Below are 21,665 nucleotides of genomic sequence, written 5' to 3' on the forward strand. Positions count from 1 at the left end.
TCCACTTTGACCACAACGACCCCATGCAGCGCTACAGGCTGGGGACAGAGTGGCTGGAGAGCAGCCAGGCAGAAAGGGACCTGGGAGTTTGGATTGACAGGAAGCTGAACATGAGCCAGCAGTGTGCCCAGGTGGCCAAGAAGGCCAATGGTATCCTGGCCTGGATCAGGAACAGTGTGGCCAGCAGGTTCAGGGAAGTGATTCTTCCCCTGTACTCAGCACTGGTGAGGCCACACCTGGAGTACTGTGTCCAGTTCTGGGCCTCTCAGTTCAGGAAGGATATTGAGGTGCTGGAGAAAGTCCAGAGAAGAGCAACAAGGCTGGTGAAAGGACTGGAGCACAAGTCCTATATATTAGGCTGAGGGAACTGGGGTTGTTTAACCTGGAGAAGAGGAGCTCAGGGGAGACCTCATCACTCTCTATAACTACCTGAAAGGAGATTGTAGCCAGGTGGGGGTTGGTCTCTTTTCCCAGGCAACCAGCAGTAGGACAAGAGGGCATGGTCTTAAGCTGTGCCAGAAGAGGTTTAGGTTGAATATTAGGAAAAAAAATTTTACAGAGCAATCAGACATTGGACTGGGCTGCCCAGGGAGGTGGTGGTCCCTGGAGGTTTTTAAGATGAGATTGGATGTGGCACTTAGTGCCATGGTCTAGTAACCATGGTGGTGTTGGATCAAGGGTTGGACTTGATGATCTTGGAGGTCTTTTCCAACTCGGTTGATTCTATGATTTTATGACTCCATCATTAGATTTTGTTTTCATTTCCTGACAAGGTAATGGATCTGATTTAATCAATATTGAGTATGTAATCTGGTAGGAAATTCCTGTTACTTGGTTCCAGGGGGACTGTGATTCCAGGTCCAGACAGCGTGTGTAACTGCATGCTCCTATACATACCCATACTGCCCTGGACATGCTGTTACCTGTGCAGGTACAGGCCCTGTGTGACACAGCACCCCCGGTGTGATGTGCTCCACTGCCTCCTGTGATGGCACCTAAGGGTCTTCTCCCGGCAGCATTTTTTCCTTCAAGTGCATCCCTTGAATTCTTATGCAGTGTGGACTTTCACAGCTTCTCTAGTTTTATCTACTTTTTTTACTGAGGGAAAGAGGTGTACCTGCAGGAAGGTTAAGGCCGAGTGTATTTAGACACGAGTGCAAGGGACTGACTAAGCATCCGAAATTCCCTGTGCCTCTCGCCAGACCATCAGCGCGTCCTGTGCCTTGACCTCGGGAGATGTGAGAACACAGTTTACAATTAACCTAAGCGCTGCTATATCCAATGCAAGCGGTGAGATGAGTGACACGGAGCTGTCGTGCCGGGGACAGGCAGGCGCATCTGGCACTCGGGCCGGTCGCCGACTCCCCGTCCCGTCCTGAGGCGAACTCCGGGCCTGCGCCACCGGTCCTGGGGGAGCCTGAGCGAAACCCGGCCAGGGCCGTGCCAGCCCAGTGTGCTCTCTGTCTGCGGGGCCCGGCCCGGCCCGGCCCGGCCCCTGTTCCCCGGCCGCAGCGGGCCCGTCCCTCGCCCCCCGCGGCCCAAACACGCCGCTGTCCCGGCAACGGCGGCGGCGTCACTTCCTGCGGTTCCGCCCCTCCCTCCGCCGCCGCGCTGGGCCGGGGCCGCGCTCCGCGCTCGGGCCGTTGCGGCGGAGGCGACACGTGGCCCCGCGGGCGGCATGGCCGCGGCGGCCGAGGCGGCGGGCGGCGGCAGCAGCCGCCACGAGAAGAGCCTGGGGCTGCTGACCACCAAGTTCGTGTCGCTGCTGCAGGAGGCCAAGGACGGCGTGCTGGACCTCAAAGCGGTGCGAGGGCGGGGGGGAAGCGCCCGCGGCACCGCCGGGCCCGGCCGGCGCCGCGGCCCCGCCGTGCTGCAGGGCGGGCGGCGCAGCGCGGGGGCCGGGCCGGGCCGCCCGCGACCTCCACACCGGGACCTCCACCGGCCAGTGACGGGCTGAGGGATCCCGGAGGTGGCTGACAGCCGCCGCGGTCGGCCAAAATACGCGTCCCGGCTCTTTGTCAGTAGGGTATGATGGGTACCGTGCATTAAATATAACTTATTGAGGGTGTTTTTATTCACTGTGTCCAGTTTTCGGCTCCTCAGTTCAAGAAAGAGAAGGAGCTACTGGAGAGGGTCCAGCAGAGGGCCGCAAAGATGCTGAGGGTCTGGAGCATCTCTCTTATCAGGAGAGACTGCGGCAGCTGGGGCTTTTTAGTCTGGAGAAGACTTGAGAGCAAATTCATTAATGCATACAAATATTTTAAAGGCAGGGTACCAAGAGGATGGTGTGAGACTCTTTTCAGTGGTGCCCAGAGACAGGATGAGGAGCAGTGATCATGAACTAAAACACAAGAAGCTTCACCTCAACGTGAGAAAGAACTTCACACTGAAGGTGGCAGAGCACTGCAACAGGCTGCCCAGGGAGGTCGTGGAGTGTCCTCTGGAGACATTCCAAACCTTCCTGGATTCCTGTGTAACCTGCTCTAGGCCCTTGTTGGGGGTTGGACTAGATAATCTCCAGAAGTCTCTTCCAACCCTAATGATTCTGTGGGGTTTTTTTTACTGCACTACATTGCTCTCTGCACTGACTCTGTATGGATTGCTGTTTAAACCTGTTTCTCACTCACCCCCTTGATGTTCTCTTAGCAAGAGAAAACCATGTTGAAAAACAGACCATCTCCTTGGTATTTTTTATTATATGTGTATGAAAGATGCTGAATTGGCAGGGTAGGTGGCAAATCATCATCATCACGCCTCTCTGCAGCCAGCCTGCCACCTCTGAGGCATGAGAGCATTTGGGCCGCGGCGGCTGTAACATCTTCCCAGTGATGCCAGGGGACCAGCCTGACTTGGCCAGGTGCTTGTGCTAGGAGGTCGTTCTTTTGCAGGAGGGATTGTTGTGCAGCTTACTTTATTGTCTGTCATGTGCTGAGAGATGTTCCAGGTCAGTCTGAGAAACAAAACATACTCAGTTTGTAAGACATTCGGCCAAAAAGCTTGGCCTTAAAGTGCAAAAGAGGATTGATTTGAACAATGAAGTTGGGCTGAAGCAGGATGGAATAGTGTTTCTGGTTCTCTCTAGTGAGAAAGGTACCTACTCAGAGGGAATGGGTTGGTGGCGCTGCAACCAGTTACAGACATTTCTGCTCAAGGCCCACTGGAGACTGGTTTCTGAATTTGCTTTGTTGGAAGTAAATACGAACTACAGTGCATAAACCGTTGGTACTTCCATAAACAGTGAGTCAGAACATACATTTCTGTAAGTGGTTTTCTCATAAATAAGCTGCATATCTAAGGAAAAATGAAAAGCAGGAGGCATGTGTGTGTTATGTCAGTGTGCTCAGGAACTGAAGAACAACAGGCCAGTCTTGAAATGGAACAGAGTGTTCCAAGAAACGATTTGTGCAGTGAACACCCTCAGGTGTCTCTCTGCTGATGGGTACTGACCATCTGATGTGCTGCAGGTTAGTATTTTCTGTAGCAAAACCAGCACTGGGAAGAAAATGTAATTTGGAAACAAATGTGTTTCCAGCTTTGTGATTTAGCAATTGAGAAGGAAAATCTGTTTCTGGGACATTTTGTGGTGATCTTTGAATACATCTATAAATATAGCTTACTGGTCTGGAAGAGGACACTTTGGAAATGTTTTAGTGCTGGACACTTCTCTGGTAACATCTGACAAATTGTGGGAGTGAAAGTGAGAATTTACCTGAAGTTTGAATTTTACAGTGTTTACTTTAAAATCGAACAGCTATTCTAGAATAATGATGTGACTGTCACTGAATAACCCTGTATAAAAAATCTAGTTATGGGATTAAACTTAAAACATTAAGCGATGAGATAGAAAAGAAAGAAAACAAAGTTCCTATCTGCAACAACGCATGTATTGCAGGGAAGAGAGAAAAAGAGCAACATGAGTGAATAAGGGATAAACCACCTGAAATGAAGCCCAAAAAATCATGTATTCTTTCAGTTCATAGCATACAGTTGCTTCTGCCTTGGTTTCTTAAATGGGCTTTGTTTCTGGCAGAATGCCATCCCTACTATAATGATGGTTAAGTAGTGTTCCTGATCATCAGTGCAAAAACATCAGGTATTCTAAGATGAACTTCTTTTTAGAAGTGTATCGATCAGGTGCAAATAACAACTTCCTTACACTTGCCCTACTCCACAGAAGAAAAATAGCCCGTCCATTAGATTTTACATTCCGTCAGTCTTTATGAATGCGATGATATTCAGTACTTATACTTACAGGTTGACAAGAACACCATCCAATTTAAAACTCCTACCAAACTGTTGTTAGCCTTCTTGGGGAGAAAATGTCATCTGCTAGTGGCACAGTGCAGAAGATGCAGGACCTCTTTCCTTTGACACTTGGCGAGCAAGCAGTCATTGCTGCCTAGTACTTTGTTAAGCTTCTTAATAATCACTCTGCCACGGTGTTCTATCGAATTCTTCTGCTCTTCAGATGTTAACACAGCAAATTTGCAGCTGATGATTCATGGTGCCTTTTGTCAGTTCTCAGGGAGCAAAGTTGTGTGAGGGCACAGACTCTCAGTTGCCTTTTTTCTGGCTGGTGGTTTTATTTCTGGGCACGGTTTTGTGTGTCTCTGTGCATGCCTGCAGCTGAAACTGTGCTGAGCAGTGTGTTTTCTGTATTCCAGGAGTTGCACAACCTGAATGCACACAGCACTGAAGGCCAGTGCTTATACGTTTTTCTTCTAGCTCTGTGAGACACTCATAGAGTGTTTGTCTTGAATACATATGTAGTCAAAGTATGAGGAGATACTAGGAGAAATTACTAGAGTTCAGCAGTTTTACATTAGGAAGATTTTATGAAGGAACTCCAAATACAAATGATTCAGAGGAAGGAATGTGGAAGCTACATCCGGCCATGTTAGCAGGGCTGTTGTAGATGTCCCTTTCTTTACATAGGGTGAGAAATGATGTGTTTTAACAGTATTTTTGACAACAGGAGATTTGTCTCTTAATAATTGAAGTCACTAGTGGGTGGTTTGTGTGGAAGACTGACCCATGTACCTACCAGAAGGTGTCGGACTGATAACTGCTAGAATGTCAAAGAGGAACTTTTCAGTTCTTTTTAGAATATCTGTGAAACAGCCCGTTACATTTTTAGAAGATCATTAGATTACAAGATGAGCACCAGAAAGGTAGTGAATGGCTGGATTAAACCTCCCAGTTTGGGAACTGGCCCCAGCTTCTTTGTTGGAATTCTTGTTTTAAGTAGTTGAACTTTGTAGCAGTGATTGAATTATATACAGGGCTAGTCACACCAAATACATATTTAACTGTGTCCTTCATTTTCCTATGAAATAAACCCCTGTCCTGGGGTTCCGGAGCTTGGTTTGCAGCAGTGGTAAATTTCTGCTCCTGGTGTTAATGGAGCTGTGCTTTGGGCATACAAAATGCAATAACATTTAGAGTAGAACAGTTACTCCAACTTTGAAACATCTGGAATTGGGTACTCAAAATTAGTGACTTTTATTTAAAGTCTTAAGCTTTGGTATCATAGCTACAAATTTATGTACATTGGTATTTTTTACTACCAGCACATCTTGAAAATACATTAAGATTAATAAAGCATTTACATTTTGTAGACAGGCCTTTGAGAAAATTTCAAGAGGCAATTAAATTTGCAGAGCAGTTTTTTCATTGTTCAAACTAGGAGCGGTAGACTAAGTTCTCGGTCAATATGTAGAGCAATGGGAAGAGAGCAGAAAGTTGAATAGCAGCTGTTTAAGTGTATGTTGTCCATTCGTTGCACTGAATAATGTAAACAGCTTCTAAAAATTGTGCCTCTGAAGACTGTGAGATACATGAGGTGCTGATTAAACATTGTACAGATGGCATTAGTTTTGTCACTGTCTAGATTCTTAAGGTTCTCTTGCAATCCTTGGAAGCAGTGTGTATGTATGCAGCAAAAATAGCAGGTTAAGATAGCATGTGCATACCTGCTGATACAAGTGAGCAGGTATGTTTCTTTGGAGAGAACTGAACTGTGCGCTTTTTATGTATTTGCATGTATTCTGTTTGATAAGAAAAGATTTTAACAGACTGTTGCAGAAGACCATATGAAAGATAAATGTTGCTAAGGGTATCAGTAGAAACACTGTTTAGTGGGGTACATCACTGTCAAGGAGAAGGAGCAGTGTTTATATCTCATAGCTATAAGAGTATTTTTTTAAATCTCCATTTTTTCATTTTGTCCTTTCAATTTTACTTAAGTAGAAAAATGAAAAAAAAACGTACTACTAAGCAAATGGATTTGTGGTTGTCTCTCAAACATACATGCTTACAAAAACCATTAATTTAATAGATTGTTGGAAAAACTGAAATAAATCATTATCTTCCTATAGTGGAAATTAGTTTACCTTATGCGTTAGTTCTAATTTGGGATGCAGAAGTCTTTGCCATCTATCCTTCTCTTTATTATTCTTCTAATTTTTTTAATACATATAATCCCTTGTAATCGTTGTATCTAAGTGTCCTGAGTAGCTACAAAGTCGGACTCCTCTTTGCTTTCTCTCCTTTTAGCTAATGTTCTTTGAACTTGACCTGCCTTTCAGCATCAAAGAGCTGAGGGTGTGGAAGGCAGGAGTAGCTCAAGTTTGCTTATTTTATCTTAACTCTTTGCATCAGGTGCATAAAAGTCACCATGGAGAGAGATAAGGCATGAAGCAGAGTTTCCTCTTCCTGGTGCTCTGCTTTGCTCTGAGACGTGAGATGTGACAGCCCCCAGACACACTGTACAGATAGCTGAGTGTCAGTGGGACATCCCTGTGAGCTGTGCTAGTGTCCTGGTGCCTGTGGAGCTGTTTGTGGTGCTCAGGGTGACACTGAGTGAGCCCTTGTACACTGTGAGGTGGATTCCTGTGAGGTGGATTCGTGTGAGGACAATGATGGCCTGAAGTACTGCAACTCTCCTTCGGCCACTTTGTGAAATTACAACCCTGTTGATTTGTATCCCAGTACTCCCGAAGCCAAACAAAAGCTTCAGTACTTTGTGCCAGCAAAAGGGATGGTAAACTTAGCATGTCCTTGGCTCGAGAGGCTTGCCCCACTGCAGGGTGTTGCTGTCTGCCTTCCCTACTTTTTCCTACCTTCACGAAAGAGCACTGCAAGCTCCTTCATGCAGTTGAACAGCACATGCTCCAGATACCGAACATGGTTTTGACAACCCATGTGAATATACCCTCCTGTCCAGGGATGGCCTGCTGGCCTTCAGCAAAGTGACTCCTCCATGTGGTTTGCAGCACTACCTGCAGGTGCTGAACTTTAGAATTAGTGGTGGAATATCTGGCTCTTGAAGAGTGGAACCTTCTTCCTTCAGAATGACATTACGTGGCATTTTTCCAAGGGAGCGGCTTAACTGTCTTTTCCTGCAGCATGCACGTTGCTGATACTTGTTCTCTTGACAGGCTGCTGATACGCTTGCTGTGAGGCAGAAGAGAAGGATCTATGATATCACCAATGTTTTGGAGGGGATTGATCTCATTGAGAAGAAGTCAAAAAACAGCATTCAGTGGAAGTAAGCCATGTCAATTCTGCAAAATTTTCATATGCTCAAGAGCAACAAAAATTGCCTCTTTCCACTTCTGACTAGATATGACACCACAAATGCTCATTTCCTTCATATTGAATGTTAGTAGATTTTAAAAATGTTGAAAATAGACTTAAGAAATTATCATTGCCTGTTTGCTTTAGATTTTTACTTGTGGTTTCATGAACCCTTTTACCTTTTTAAGAGGAGTAGGTGCTGGCTGCAATACAAAAGAAGTCATAGACAGGCTGAGGTATTTGGAAGCTGAAATTGAAGATCTAGAGCTAAAAGAGAAAGAATTGGATCAGCAGAAACTGTGGCTTCAGCAAAGTATCAAGAATGTCATGGATGATTCTACAAACCACCAATATCCTTTTAAAGTAATTGTGTGCCTCTTGGAACTAGAATTAAAGCAACAGCTAAGGTGTAGGTAATTGACAAAGCATAATATAGTCTCTTTTATCCAGAAGAAAGGTAAGGCAAATATTTTTTCAAGTTCTTCTCAAAAAAAGAAGATACAAATTTTATTTACATGGCTTTTTAAATTCTGTGACTGTGATTGGTAACATGAAAATAAGTTAGCATATATATTTGTATTTTTAAGTCTGTAGTATAATCCTGGTGTCTTACTTCAATTATATGTCCCCCATTCACTTAAGAATTGGACTCAATGATCCTTGAGGGTCCCTTCCAACTCAGAGTATTCTGTGGTAGTCTATACTGCTTTCCAGCACTTGAATTTATATCTTGTTACCACTGCTTTACATGAATCTGTTTTGTGTTGCTTTGTTCTCCTGCAAAGATTAGGCTATCACCCAAAGATAAATTGAGTTGACGTGTCCTGAAACTTGTTGGGCTTGAAACTGGGAAAAAAAATCCTGTGTTTAGATAACCCATGAACAGAGAGTTCTAGCTGCACAAGCATGTGCTTAGCTATCTTGCAAGATACTGGGCAAAACACACCTGAGACTGGGAGCAGGAAAGTGCCATTCTTATAGAAACTGTAGCACCAGTGATAAGTATTTAAATATTACGGGACTTGCTATACAGAAACTGGTTGTGTGAAATGGATTTTGTAGTAAAGGAGATTGAGGTTAGATGTTAGGAGAAACTTTGCTTTGGGAGAGCTAGCACTGGAATTGACCTCCCAGGGAGGTAGTGAATTACCCATCACTGGAGGTTTTCCAGAAGAGGGGAGGCAGACATCTGTCTGGAATGTCTGAACAGTGGATCCTACCTTGAGGCAGAGGAATGGGATGGGAGATGAACTCTGAAGTTCCCTCTAGCAGTTGTTTTATGTGATTATGGGAAGTCCTGATACATACTTGAATTCTGTAGTGTCAGTGAGATAAGTGGTGTTCTTCAAAACAAGATTTTACATGTTCTCCCTGTTAGGATCTCTTCTCAAGCAAGCTACACAACTTTTTTTCTTTTTGTATTTTCTTTGCGACTACAGGTTTTTTTTCTTTAAAAGACAGAACTCTTCTATTTTTAACTATTCATTCTGAAAGACAAAAATTATGCTTTGATTACACCTCTGAGTAACAATAGTAACTTTATAGTTTAGACTCAGTTTGGACAAACTGCTTTTAAAGGGCAACACGTACCAGTTCTACGTTGCTTCAAGAAAAATGTTCCTTGACATACATTACATTTTCATATGTCACCCATGAAGATATCTGCAACTGCTTCAATGGTAAGTTGCTGCTGTTAGGCTGTATTTCTAAAGCAAGGGATTTCCTGATCTTCCTCTTGAAAAATGACTTGCTTTTTCCTTGCAAGTATTTTGAATTTAGAAGTACTCAATACTGATGTCTCATAATGTTCATGACTACCAAGTTCCAGCATTTTCTAGTTGTAGTTACAGATTGTACTGAATAGAAGCTCAGCTGCAGTCCTGGTTTCGGATGCCTTTTTTGGTATTCATACTTTGCAGCAGCTTGCCTCAGGCCATTAATGGAACCAGAGACAGGACATGTGGCTCCAACCCACCAAATGAACCAGACAGATCCAAATTTCATACAGTTTCTCTGGTGGCAGTTGTGGTCAGAGTTCCTGATGATGCTGTATAAATGGAGGCAGACAAAGTTCAATGATGGAGCTGCTAAATCAAAAGGATTCCTGTACAGGTTTGAAGAAACTGCCAAGAATTGCTGGCAGAGGTTGCTACCCTTGACATTCTTTCCCGATCCCAGGGCACCCAAGGGAAGATTGTTGTTCAGCCTCCAGCTAGGCTTAGAACCATCTCAAGGAAGGCTGTTTTTTAATAAAAATGCAAGATTAGGAAACTACTGCAGTGTTTAACAAAAAGGAGCTGTAACTAAAAAGAATTAGCCATTACAAAACATGGAGGCACCTGGCATGGCACTCAGATAGTACTTCACCTAAGTGTCTTTTAGGAGGCAGAGAAAGAAAAGTGTTATTCCGAATCAGTTATGGACAAAGGGGAAAGGCAAGTGACCTGCAGTGTTGTGCCAGTTCTGTGGAAGTAATTGTGATCCCCTGACTTCAACCAACACATTTTAATGTGCATAGTAAGCCACAGGTGAGTTTGACAGCCAGCTCTTAATATCGCAGTTGTGCTTTGGAAGCCGTGAGCTTAGATACTTGGAAGTGTTGGCTTTGAAGATGATCATTAACACCTTTTCTTCCTTCTATTAAATCTTTGTAGTACCACCATTTGTCAAAGTCATAAAGTGAGCTAGACCAGAGAACTGATTTAGCTGAAGTAAGTCATATGAGGAGCAGCTGAGGGAGCTGGGCTTTAGCCTGGAGAAAACGAGGCTCGGGGGAGACCTTATCACTCCATATAACTACCTGAAAGGTGGGGGTCGGCCTTTTCTCCCAGGCAACAAGTGATAGGATGAGAGGATGTAGCCTCAAGCTGTATTAGGGGGGGTTCAGGTTGGACATCGGGCAGAATGTCTTCATAGTAGGGTTGTTAAGCATTGGAATAGACTGCCCAGGGATGGTAGAGTCACCATCCCTAGAAGTGTTCAAAAAATGACTGGACATGGCACTTTGTCTAGTTGACAAGAGGGTGATCAGTCACAGGTTGGACTCGATCTTGGAGGTCTTTTCCAACCTAAATGATTCTTTGATTCTGTGAAAAAATTAATTAAATATTTTCACCTTATGTTACATATAAAACTAAAAGATAAACAGGTAAAGGAAACGGTAAATCTTGTACTGCTGTGAGAAAAGGTTCTTGCAACTATGACCTAAGTATTGGAATTCTGTGATTTATATCATGCAATATACTTGGATCTTACAGGTACTATGCAAGTCTTAGCACAAGTTTATATATGCTGAATTATGTATTTTAAGTGGTCTTAGAATATTACCATCTCTCATTTGAGGGGGTACCATGCAAGACTTAGGAAAACTATGCACACTTTACACTTATTTAAAAATTGCTTTTTAACCAGGAGATACACTCCTAGCAATTCAAGCACCTTGTGGTACACAGTTAGAAGTACCTACACCTGAAATGGTATGTACTGGTTTCTTGTTTACCTAAGTGTTCTAGAGGAACAGTGGAAAAGAGCTATCTTAGAGTGGAGGATTTATCTCTGTCCATGTGCAAGAGGAGGGGGGAAATGATTAGGATTGTTTTGGTTGAGAAGGGAGAGGCCAAATGGGAAAAAGTGGGTTTTGTGCACTTATATGGTAACTGTCTTCTATTAAAACCAAGATACATTAGTGGTTTTTTTTACCATTTCTTCTTCTTTTTTTTTTAAACGTTGCAGTTTTCCAAATTGTGCATAATTGTCATGAATTCCCTTGAGAATTCATGGATAGAGGCTTTTATCTGTCAAGTTTCTCCTTTACATTGTTAAAACGGATCTTTTACAAAAAAGCCTTTTAGATTCAGTGGTAGGTTTAGTTTAGATTTAGTCTCATGGTAGTAGACTAGATAGAGAAACAGACTGCAGTCTCGCTTTAGCCAAAAGACTTAAATGGGTAAGAATTAAGTAGGAGGCCAAATTATTTACCTCTGTCCATCTTTATTTTTTTTTTGTTGTTGCAGTGCTCAGTTTTAAATAGTGTTTACATAGTTGGGAGAGATCATTGTATGAAGCATGATAGCCACTGTGCTTGTAGAAGGCTGAAATTCACCTGAGAAGTTTCACAAGCTATTTTTAGTGAGGCTAAGCACAGTCTAATATCGTAAAAGCATGCCAAGCTAGAGCCATGAAGCTGATCAGTGGTACTATCTTTGTCCGTCTCTGCTGAAATCAGTTCAGGCAATGGTAAGATTCTCTGCAGGACCCAAGTTAGCAGCTGTGATGTTGGGCTTTATTTTTTTTTTTTTGGCAAGGACCAAAACAGCTGAACTTAGTCTCCATCACCTTGTACAGTGTCGAGTTCTCAAGGAACAGTAACTTTCATAATACACCACCTTTACAGGGACAGAATGGACAGAAGAAATACCAGATCAATCTTAAAAGTAGTTCAGGACCTATCCATGTGCTGCTTATAAATAAAGAATCAAGCTCCTCCAAGCCCACAGTGTTTCCAGTTCCTCCGCCCGATGACCTTGCACAGCCCTCATCTCAACCTGCAGCTCCAGCGACTCCACTTAAACCCACTACAGCTCCCCCAAATCCACCAGAACATGACCTGAACCAAGGACGAGAGTTACCACAAACACCAGCTGCGGACACACGATCAGGTGGATCCAGGGTTTTTCCTACCTCCAACGGGGTGGGGAGGAAGGCAGCTAGAGGGAAAGAAGAAACTGTTAGGAAAGGTGATAGACAAAGGAAAGTTCAAGAATTTGCACAGCATAGCAGCTGTCTGTTGACAAACTTCTCCAAGGGCTTACTAACAGCTCTCAGGAGGTTACAGAGGCCCCTCTTCTTCTTCTGTCCGGTGAAACACATTCTTCCCTCGTAGCTTATCATCTTATACTGAACAGGTTTTGGATGTAATCCTGTTGCTTATTCTGAGGTCCTTCTCCAGAATGCAGTATGGAGCAAAATTGCAAACCTCTGATGGAGGATATTATTTGAAACATGTACCTTTTAATGAGACTGATAATACAGGCATCAGTTCCAGCTTTTGTGCCACAATGTCACTTACCTTCTTCCACACAGAGTGAGAGACTGTCTGAATATCAGGTATTTTTTTCATAGTAATGGTAGGGTAATAGGAAAAGATGTAAGAAAATGTTGTGAGTGGTACAACTGCATTTCTGAGGGTCCCGATTAACCTTTATTAACCTTTAATTAATTAACTAATTAAGTTGTGCCTGTGCCTGTGGAAGGGGGAGACTCCTCGCACCTGATCCCAGACACTGGCCATGTTCCCAAAGACAAAACTGGGTGCAGATGCTTTGTGTTCCATGTCTCCATAACATGCCTTTCTGTCCGCAGATGGCAGCGTGCAGCGCGACAGCGCGGCCCCTGCAGCCCCCTACTCCAACCTTCCGGAGCTGGCGCTGTACCCCAGCCTTTCAGGAGACGGTGCCCAAGCCTCAGCCATCTCCAGTGACTACCAGGGCTTGCTGCCTCTGGACGTCAACTGTATTCTCAAGCCAAACTCATTTGACATTGCAAAGATGGAGGAGCCCACAGGTAGGGAGCAGTAGTTCCTGTTTGAATGTTTATACTGGTTTTCTGAGCCCTTCTTTGCGACCAAGTTACCAATGAGTTACAGGCAAAATGACAGGCCTCTGTTTATCTCCTGGTGAAGCCACTGAACCAGCTCTCAGTAGCAAACTCATTTTGAGCAAATGAGTTTCTCTGCCACCAAGTAAGCTTCATGTTGTATATGGCTCTAGGGTTATAAGAGATCAGTGGAAGAAGTGTAGTGTGTGGGGGGGGAACTGAGGGATGGCATGCTATGTCTGCAGCTCCTACACTGCATGAGCCACACTGTTCTTTGCAGTTCAGTATTTTAATGCAGATAGTATGTGTTGACTTCTATAAACACGTATTAAAAACCCCCTACATATATAAAGCATGTGCTCCTGTCTTTCACAGGAAATATCAGTGGGGATATTATTGATGAACTCATGTCTTCTGACGGTAAGTATTTAGCATCTTTTCTAATAATCACAAGTAGTAGCATGGGTTTTGTGTGAACGGCACTTAGGAGGCATATGTTAAATCTGATGACAAGACTCAGTATGAAACTGCTTCTTTTCCCTGTATTGCGTCCTCTGTCATTCTTGTCTTTGCTCCCCTTTCTATTCCCTGCAACAGTTTAACCGTCAAAATATGAAAACCTTAATCCAACAAGCACTTACATGCATGAATAACCCACCAGTCCTTAATTCAGGGACAAAGAAAGAACAGGCTGATGACTAGTGTGCTGCCTTAAAAAAAAAATCTGGTTTAATTCTTTTCTGCCTCAGGCTTCCTGCAGGTGCTTTAAATAAATATTTCAGAACATAGTTACATGCCTGTGTGCAGAGTGATACATGGCTTGCTGCGGTACACTGATAGAACAAACATTACCCATTTCTGCTGTTGCACCTCAGTGGCCATAAGAGTGCAGCACTGAACCACAGCTGCTAAGTTCATGTGCTCCTGCCTCTCTGCTCAGTCTCTCTGAGGTGCCAGGCCAAGAGGTGAGCTCAGCTGGTGGTGTTCCTTTTGCCCTGTGCTCTGTAAGCAGCCTGTGCTAATATCTGCCCTCCAAGCAGACAACCTCAGGCTCCTGCAGAAAGAGATGTGTAATTATAAGATATGAGGTACAAGATGGGATTCTGTGAATGTGCCAATATATGGTCAAAATGGAAACAGTCTCCGCTTCTAGGGCAGGTACAGCATGCCCAGCTCATCTACACGATGTTAGAGTTCCTACGGTGCCGCATGAGGGCTGAGGCTTCTCTTCTTGCATTCCCGCCACAAAGACAGCTTCAAGTCCATGCTTGAAATGCAGTGCACAGAAAAACTGCTAGCCTTCATTTCCCCTCTGTAAAATAGGGATAATAGTAACTTCCTGACTTATTTGAAGGCAGATATATGCAATATTGTAACAAGAAAAAGGAATATAAATTATAGCTTTCTCATGAAAGTTTTCAAAAGCTGCTCAGGAGCTCTTTTGCTGCAGGAGAAATTAAACCCATATTCCACAGCTGTCGCTCCATTCCAGCAAACTCAGTTAAAATACCAAGCAAAAAATGGTAGATAGGTCACTTACTGCCTTAGTTTGAATGCAGTACAGATATTCACAGTATGCATCCTAGCGTGCTTTTCAGATTATCAAGACTATTTTAATTATGAAGACTAACCTTTGTACTGGTGATGACAAACATACTGAATGATGAGATAGGGCTGATATTCCAAAAGTGTTTTAATTGAAACTAAACTATTCCTGCTTTACAGTTTTTCCTCTCTTACGACTCTCTCCTACTCCCGGAGATGACTACAACTTTAACCTGGATGATAATGAAGGAGTCTGTGATCTCTTTGATGTGCAGATACTAAATTATTAGATATTGTGTCAACCAGACTACTTATCTACCTCTAACTATAACATTCTAGACTTCTTCATAACCTAAGTATTTGAATAATGAATGTATAACTTCTTAGTTCACTGACTCTGGGAGTATATTTCCTTTTGCTTCCTTTAACTACTTCACAAAACAAATTCAAGAACAAGAAAAAAGGGCTCCTATCAAAAATTCTGGCACTTTTTCACCCAAGTGTTCTCTGTGTAATCCAATTATTTGAAGCTTTCTTTAGTAAGAAAAGCAAAAATACTTTTTAGCCTTTGATCATTTTCTAAAAAATGATTAGGCTTCTTGCTCACAGTTAAACAGCGTTTTCTTTGAAGCTTTACTGCCAAGAAGCTTTGTATATTCTTTTTTAACCTTTCAAACAATTTTGAAGCTTTCACTGCCAAGTTGAAAAGTGAAGGGTATCAACTTGAGTTATGCTAAATTGTTTCAGTGAACCAATTTTGTGAAGTGCCTTCTGTTTTAGCACTTTAAGTTTCTCACACTGACTTCTGACATTCCACTTTCCTAGATGACAGGAAAGGTCTGTTTGTAGTTTGTATTAAAGTGTGCCAATACTTGTATATTAACAAGATTTTTTTTTAATAAAATTCTTCAAACAAACCCATCAGTGTTTGTGATCTTTCATTTCTTGCAATCCCTTCATTGTCCATTTTACATTACAACTGAGATAATAGGTTTGTAGCAGCATCCACATTTGCTGGTTCCTCTTCCAGATTTGTGGAAACCTGAAAAAAAAAGTTTCAGTTTAAAGTAGAAAGCAATTTCTTTTTACTCTGCTTGAAAAAAAACCAAACTAATAAATACCCACTGTCTAGAAGATTAGTTTGTCTTTTATATATTTAATTTAGGCTAATTTTGCAGTCATACTTCAATAATTTGGGGGGATTACAGGATTCACTAAACTTAACAGATAAGATGACAATGCTTTATGCAGGAGAAATACAAAGTGTCATGCCAATAACAACATACATGGCACAGAGACAGGCTCACCTTTTAGTTCAGAACTGCTCTTGACATTTTTACAACTTTGGAGAAAATACTATTACAGCCTGGGTCATCAAACTAGGCATTGTCATGTACAGCCCTACTAGCACAGGAGCAGCAGCGACGTCTGAATTCTTGGAGGAATAAACAGCAAGCCAGCAGGGACAGGGCCACTGGCACCAACTGCCTTGAAATCCTTGCTCAGCCTCATCCTGTACTGACAGCACTGTCACTCATTTTTCCCTCAGCCTCTTAACGTATTTGACACTTGTTTCGTCACTGACAGCCATACAGAAATCTGATCACCTCAGGCACAGGAAGTAATACTGAACTCATGTCCACATCTCCAAATAGCTCCTCCTTCTGACAGCCAGCATGGATTCATCTGTACCTCATCCTGGCCTGCTGCTTTCTCTCTCCCCAAAACTGCCCAGAGCATCAGAAGGAGTCAGCATAAAGAGTTTATATGGAGGAACTTGTCAGGAATTAAACTCTGTAAATTAATTCTTGTGTAAGATTGCATGTAGCCCTGTATAAAAAACTAAACAAAGGAAGGCAAGTGAAACACTGTCTTGAACCCTAAGCACTGCAGGCAAAACCTCTAGTACAGAAATTGTTGGTTTAGGTGTTGGTACTTCTGATGAGGGAACATGAAGGCCTAGGCATCAGGAACAGAGAGAGACAGAGCTGTCTGTTCCAAAGCCCTGTCCGGTGCTTCAGGTTGGGAACATCCAGGTTCATCCTCTCAATGTCTATTCATGGGGAGACATAAGTCTCAAATCAAAGAGCTGGGACTAACTTTAAAAAAATAATTTAAAACCAGCTGGAATAATTTAAAACTATGTTTTGGAAGCGTGCTTCAGCTTGGCTGCCCACCCTCTTCTCTCTCTAGTAGTTATATAGCATTTGAACATGCTAACCAGGTTTCAGCATTACCACACAAATGAAATTAATAAAACTGGGTTTATAGCTTTAAAGCAATTGCATGAATTGCCTCCAGTCTTAGAGCCAGAATATAATGCTTTAAAAACACACATATTCCTTTTGGTCTCCTCAGATTTTTACAAAGGGAAATTACCTGTTGAGTCTTCTGAGGTTCTGCTGAGGTGCCTTTCGATAGCTGCTGCACTTCTTTCTGAACTTCAGCAAATGCTTTATTTATTGCACTAACTTTTTCAGCATTTTTAATGTTTATCTGAGAGGGAAAAAAATACACACATTGGTATTTTTAACAAAAATTCCACTGACGTGAAATTGCACCATTTTTCTTCTTATGCAGACAGTGTTATATTTCTGTCTTCCAGTATTGCTCTTCAGTATGTGTATCTGTTACTTAATTAGGCCACCTAGTCTTGTACTAATAAATTTAAAAGGGAGAAAGTAGTTAAACTTATTCTATTGGAATGGGAGCCCACAATGATCCAGAAACAGAACACAGAGAAAACAAAAGCCAGGCTGTAGACAGGCCCTGCTATATTATATATAAATTGTCTTTGCTGCTCTTTCCTCCTCAGTGGGAGGACTCCTCACACTCTGCCCTTGGTCCAACGTGAGGTCCCTCCTATGGGAGACAGTCCTTCATGCCCTTGTCCAGAGTGAGTCCTTCCCACAAGCTCCAGTTCTTCACAAACTGCTCCACCATAGGTCCCCTGTGGAGTCCCAAGTCCTGCCAGGAGCCTGCTCCAGCATGGGCTCCTCTCTCCATGGGCCCACAGGTCCTGCTAGGAGCCTGCGACTTCCCACAGGGTCACAGCCTTCTTCAGGCACCCACCTGCTCCAGCATGGGGGCTGCAAATGGATCTCTGCTCCACCATGGACCTCCATGGGCTGCAGGGGCACACCATGGTCTTCCCCACAGGCTGCAGGGGAATCTCTGCTCTGACACCTAAAGCACCTCCTCCCACCCCTTCTTCACTGACCTTGATGTCTGCAGAGCTGTTTCTCTTACAAATTCTCACTCCCCTGTTCTGATTGCTGCTGGTGTTGCACAGGTGTCCCCGCCATTTCTTAACTACATTATCCCACAGGCACTGCCAGTCCCTGCTGGGCTCGGCCTTGGCCAGCGGTGGGTCCATCCTGGAGCCGACTGGCATTGGCTCTGTCAGACACAGGGGAAGGTTCTGGCAGCTCCTCACAGAAATCACCCCTGTAGCCCTCAAACCCAATACAATTTGCAAATGATTTTATCATTTTGAATTTCTTCCAGTAGTTTGCCTTTCAACATCACACCTTGCATCCTACTTGTTGGTCTGGCCAACGCCTACCAGATTTTGCCACATTTTTTTAAAGAAACTCTATGGCTGTAGCAGACCAGGATGTGTATCTCTGGGCATCTCAGCCTCACTTTTAGCCTAAGTCTACCTTATAAGTTATTTAATCAAAGATGCTTGCTTTTAAAGGGGAAGAGCTAAAATATGGACATGTGCTATGCTTTGGAGGCAATTATCCATGGTAGAGGAGCAAGGTGGATGCAAGGGGGCATAAACTCTTTCACCACTGCAGCTGGTCTCACCCCTAGCACCTGTTTCTTTCAATGTCTGGAATGGGATCATAGCCAGATAATGGCCTTTTACATTGCAAATGTTCCAGAAGCACACTCATAAGTTTTCAGGCAACCCCAAATTTCAGGATACCTACTGTTGCTAAAGGCTAACCCTGTAATTCACCTCTCAGCATTTTACACAGGCAGAAGCAAACCATGCATACTTATTTTGCTTTCAAAGCCTCCATAACTTCAGAGCATGCTTACATTAACAATAATTCCATTTATTCTGAGTGACCAAGAGAACCAGTATTAAGAAAGCAGTGGCAAGAAGCTGATAAAACAGGCCTACTCAGATTGGCACTTTAATCCATAATAACTTGGACAGTGGCTGTAGAAATATGGACCCAGCTCCAATCGACAAAGATCTTGGGCTTCCCATCAAGGCTTGTCACCATCTTCCAGCTTCACAGGGGTGTTAAAAGGATCCAGTCAGTTTCAATACCTAATTTCTCAGCTGCTCAGGCAGGACTCCTCCATAGAAAGAGGCTCTATAGCTGGCATAGGTATCTACATCAAAAGTTGTCTGAATAGTTATAATGGGATTTTAGCTATTAAAGAATAAATGTATTTTAACAATTTTTTTTCCGAGCGTCTTCCTATACTGCTTAATAATAAGTAAATCCTATTAAGCCCAAAGGCTTCATGCATTAAAGAATACAGCTTCAAACACAGAGAATAAAATTTTACTCCTAATAAGCTCCTGACTTTTCATGAATATGGTTTTAAACCTGTTTCTCCCTTTGTTATACAGAACACTCTAGACTAAGAGGAGATGCGACGCCAACAACATTAAATTGTTATTTCCAAAGTTTGTTAAATTCCTGTCTGTTCACCAGATTAATTTGTCAAGTGGCTTTGGCTCGCAGGAGGAAATCAGAAACAGCCTTTTCTTAAGGGCTGTTTAGCTCCGTTTGTCCAGCAGACTGCAACTGCATCGAACAGGAACATTAAGCCACTAAACGTTCTGCTTTTATTACTTTTATTATCTGATGCCTTCCTACAGGGACAGCTGAACTCTCAGAACACACACCTCAGGCTGGAGGCAGGGTTTGAGGAGAAGATACCATATAATGACTCACTGCTACCAATAGGAAAACTCTTTTTTAGATCATCCCCCCATTCCCTCTTCCCCTGCATCGCTCCCAGCTCTGCGACCCACTCTCTCCCTCCTCTGGGCTGTGCTCCTCTCCAGACATGAAAATGACAGAATAATATTTTTGCTTCTTTACTTTTTCATTGCTTTAGTGTGTTAACTCACAGAAGCATCTGCAGAGCATCTGCAGCCCACCTAAGCTGCAAGAAGAAGTCAAAGAGGAATTAAGAGCAAAACATACAACACTCTGTGTTCCTAGATCTGTTCACTGCATCTCACTGACACGGTTTTACTTGACAGCTGAGGCAAATAAACAGCTACTGGATCAGAAGAAGCTCCATCCTTTCTAGTTCTCCCCCACCAAAATGTTTCTCTTTGCACTCATTCATAAATAAGCTTGTTCAACTCACCAACCCAGCCCATAAAAATCCAAACTGCATTTTTAATTGCTTTTGCTGCTGATTTAGCAAGCTGAATCACCTAGCAGGTGATGAGTTTCCGAGCTAGCATCAAGGAGAGCTGTGGAAACAGAGCCCAGAGCCTGGGGCTGGGCTTGGGAACATGATGGAAAGGAGCAGGACGTGCTGCTAATACGGCCCAGTGAACGTGAACTCACTGAACTGCTGATGCTCCCTTTAGCATCGCATTCTCTAGGACACGCCGAGATGCCATCAGACATTTCCCAAATAACACCTGTCAGGAAGAACCACTTGAAATCTCTGGCAGATGCTGCAGATCAGTCAGATAAACTCCCTGCTCTTCTTTTTTTGCAGATTATGACATCCACATATAAACATGACTTAGGGTGAAAACCGTGCGCTTTGCCACTCTGCCCGGACGCACACTGTCCCTAAAGCAGCTCGATTTAATCAGTCCCGATTTAATCAGTCCCGAGAACTTTCCCCGCCCCGCAGCGAGGCCTAAGAGGAGCAAATCCCGCGGGGCCGAGGCCTCCCGCACCGGGACTGGGCCCTCCCCCCGCGGTGGGACGGCACCTCCGCGCCACTCACCTGCTTCAGCGCGGAGTTGACGGGCCTCGCCTTGCCCTTGGCCTTGGCCCTGAGGGCGCCGCTGCGGGCGATGCGGAAGACGCTGCCGGCCTTGGCGGCCCCGCCGCGGCTCTTCGCCATGGCGGCGGCTCCGATGGGCGGGCGGTGACGTCACACCCGGGGCGTGACGTCGGAAAGCCGCCAATCCCCCCCAGCGCTGCCAGCGGGGGGCGCAGCGCCGTGCGCGGCCGCCAGGGGGCGAGCGCCGCCTCGGGCGGGCACCGCGGGAGCGGAGATGCCTCTTCCCGGTCCTTTCCTCTTCCGTCTTCCATTCCTCCCCCTTCTCTGTCCCTTACCTTCCCCTGCCCTTTCCCGGCCCAGCACGGCCCCGTCCTCGGCCCCGGTCCCGGCCCCGCCTGCCGTTCCCGCGCCTTCCCAGCCAGGTTTCCCACCCTGGAAAGGCTGAGAGCTCCGTGCGGCGCGCCCGCCGCCGGCTGAGCGCCGAGTCCCGAGCACCGCGTTGCCCAAAGCACGTGCCCGTGGGCAGCACCCGGGGCGATGGTATAAAAGAATAAATGCCCAGTGGGTTGTGGGGACACCCTCCTGCCTCCACGGGCCCCGCTTGGGAAAACGTGGAATCTTTCTACGGCCGGTTCCAAAGGGAATTGGGTTCGCTCCCCTGGGAGTAAGGCGGGAGAGGATGCAGCGGTGCGCGCTTCGCTTTACTTTCGGGAGGGGCGGGGGTGACCCCAGGAGTGGAAACAACTTTCCCATCTTTTCTCTTCGCACAACTCGTGCTGTAGTGGGACGGGGACTGGCGGAGGGACAGCACCTTTCCTCTGTTAGAGCGGGCCCTGGAGAGATAGCACTGCAGTCCCGGGCGGCCCCGACGGTGCTGGGCGCACGCTGGGCGGTGGAGGGCTTGGGCCGAAAGCCGGCACGGACGGGCCGGGAGCCGAAGCGCCGCAGGCTCCTTATCAGCGCCCGAGGATCGGGGCGTCGCCGCCCGTCGCCTTCAA

General features: G+C 44.6%; 2 protein-coding genes and 1 long non-coding RNA gene across 3 annotated transcripts; 1 reads left to right on the forward strand and 2 right to left on the reverse strand.

Moving 5' to 3' along the window:
- The first annotated feature begins 1,669 nt into the window (after positions 1-1,669).
- On the forward strand, positions 1,670-15,635 carry E2F5 (E2F transcription factor 5). The gene is made up of 9 exons (XM_017826465.1): positions 1,670-1,804; positions 7,440-7,549; positions 7,767-7,928; positions 9,214-9,257; positions 10,990-11,054; positions 11,972-12,236; positions 12,940-13,140; positions 13,549-13,593; positions 14,899-15,635. Exons 1-9 carry the CDS (start codon positions 1,679-1,681, stop codon positions 15,006-15,008), a joined length of 1,128 nt encoding a protein of 375 aa, XP_017681954.1. The 5' UTR covers positions 1,670-1,678; the 3' UTR covers positions 15,009-15,635.
- On the reverse strand, positions 12,176-12,943 carry LOC108502976. The gene is made up of 2 exons (XR_001876676.1): positions 12,394-12,943; positions 12,176-12,284 (listed from the first exon to the last, which is right to left on the reverse strand). It is a non-coding gene; the product is annotated as an uncharacterized LOC108502976 (long non-coding RNA).
- On the reverse strand, positions 15,591-20,822 carry CUNH8orf59 (chromosome unknown C8orf59 homolog). Its single transcript, XM_017826471.1, has 3 exons — positions 20,668-20,822; positions 17,098-17,214; positions 15,591-15,760 (listed from the first exon to the last, which is right to left on the reverse strand). The coding sequence occupies exons 1-3, from the start codon at positions 20,785-20,787 to the stop codon at positions 15,692-15,694; spliced, it is 306 nt and encodes a 101-aa protein (XP_017681960.1). The 5' UTR covers positions 20,788-20,822; the 3' UTR covers positions 15,591-15,691.
- Positions 20,823-21,665: the final 843 nt, after the last annotated feature.

This window comes from Lepidothrix coronata, unplaced genomic scaffold, assembly GCF_001604755.1.
Source record: "Lepidothrix coronata isolate B3197 unplaced genomic scaffold, Lepidothrix_coronata-1.0 Scaffold127, whole genome shotgun sequence".
Classification (NCBI taxonomy): domain Eukaryota; kingdom Metazoa; phylum Chordata; class Aves; order Passeriformes; family Pipridae; genus Lepidothrix; species Lepidothrix coronata.

Bases quoted from the DNA above. Each gene is read 5' to 3' on its own strand.
- CUNH8orf59 (XM_017826471.1), bottom strand. From the start codon at position 20,787: ATGGCGAAGAGCCGCGGCGGGGCCGCCAAGGCCGGCAGCGTCTTCCGC. The intron at 17,215-20,667 runs GTGAGTGGCGCG...TTTCCCTCTCAG, and splicing joins TCAACTCCGCGCTGAAGCAG to ATAAACATTAAAAATGCTGA. The intron at 15,761-17,097 runs GTAATTTCCCTT...TTTTTTTTTCAG, and splicing joins AACCTCAGAAGACTCAACAG to GTTTCCACAAATCTGGAAGA.
- E2F5 (XM_017826465.1), top strand. From the start codon at position 1,679: ATGGCCGCGGCGGCCGAGGCGGCGGGCGGCGGCAGCAGCCGCCACGAG. The intron at 7,550-7,766 runs GTAAGCCATGTC...TACCTTTTTAAG, and splicing joins AAAAACAGCATTCAGTGGAA to AGGAGTAGGTGCTGGCTGCA. The intron at 13,141-13,548 runs GTAGGGAGCAGT...TGTCTTTCACAG, and splicing joins AAAGATGGAGGAGCCCACAG to GAAATATCAGTGGGGATATT.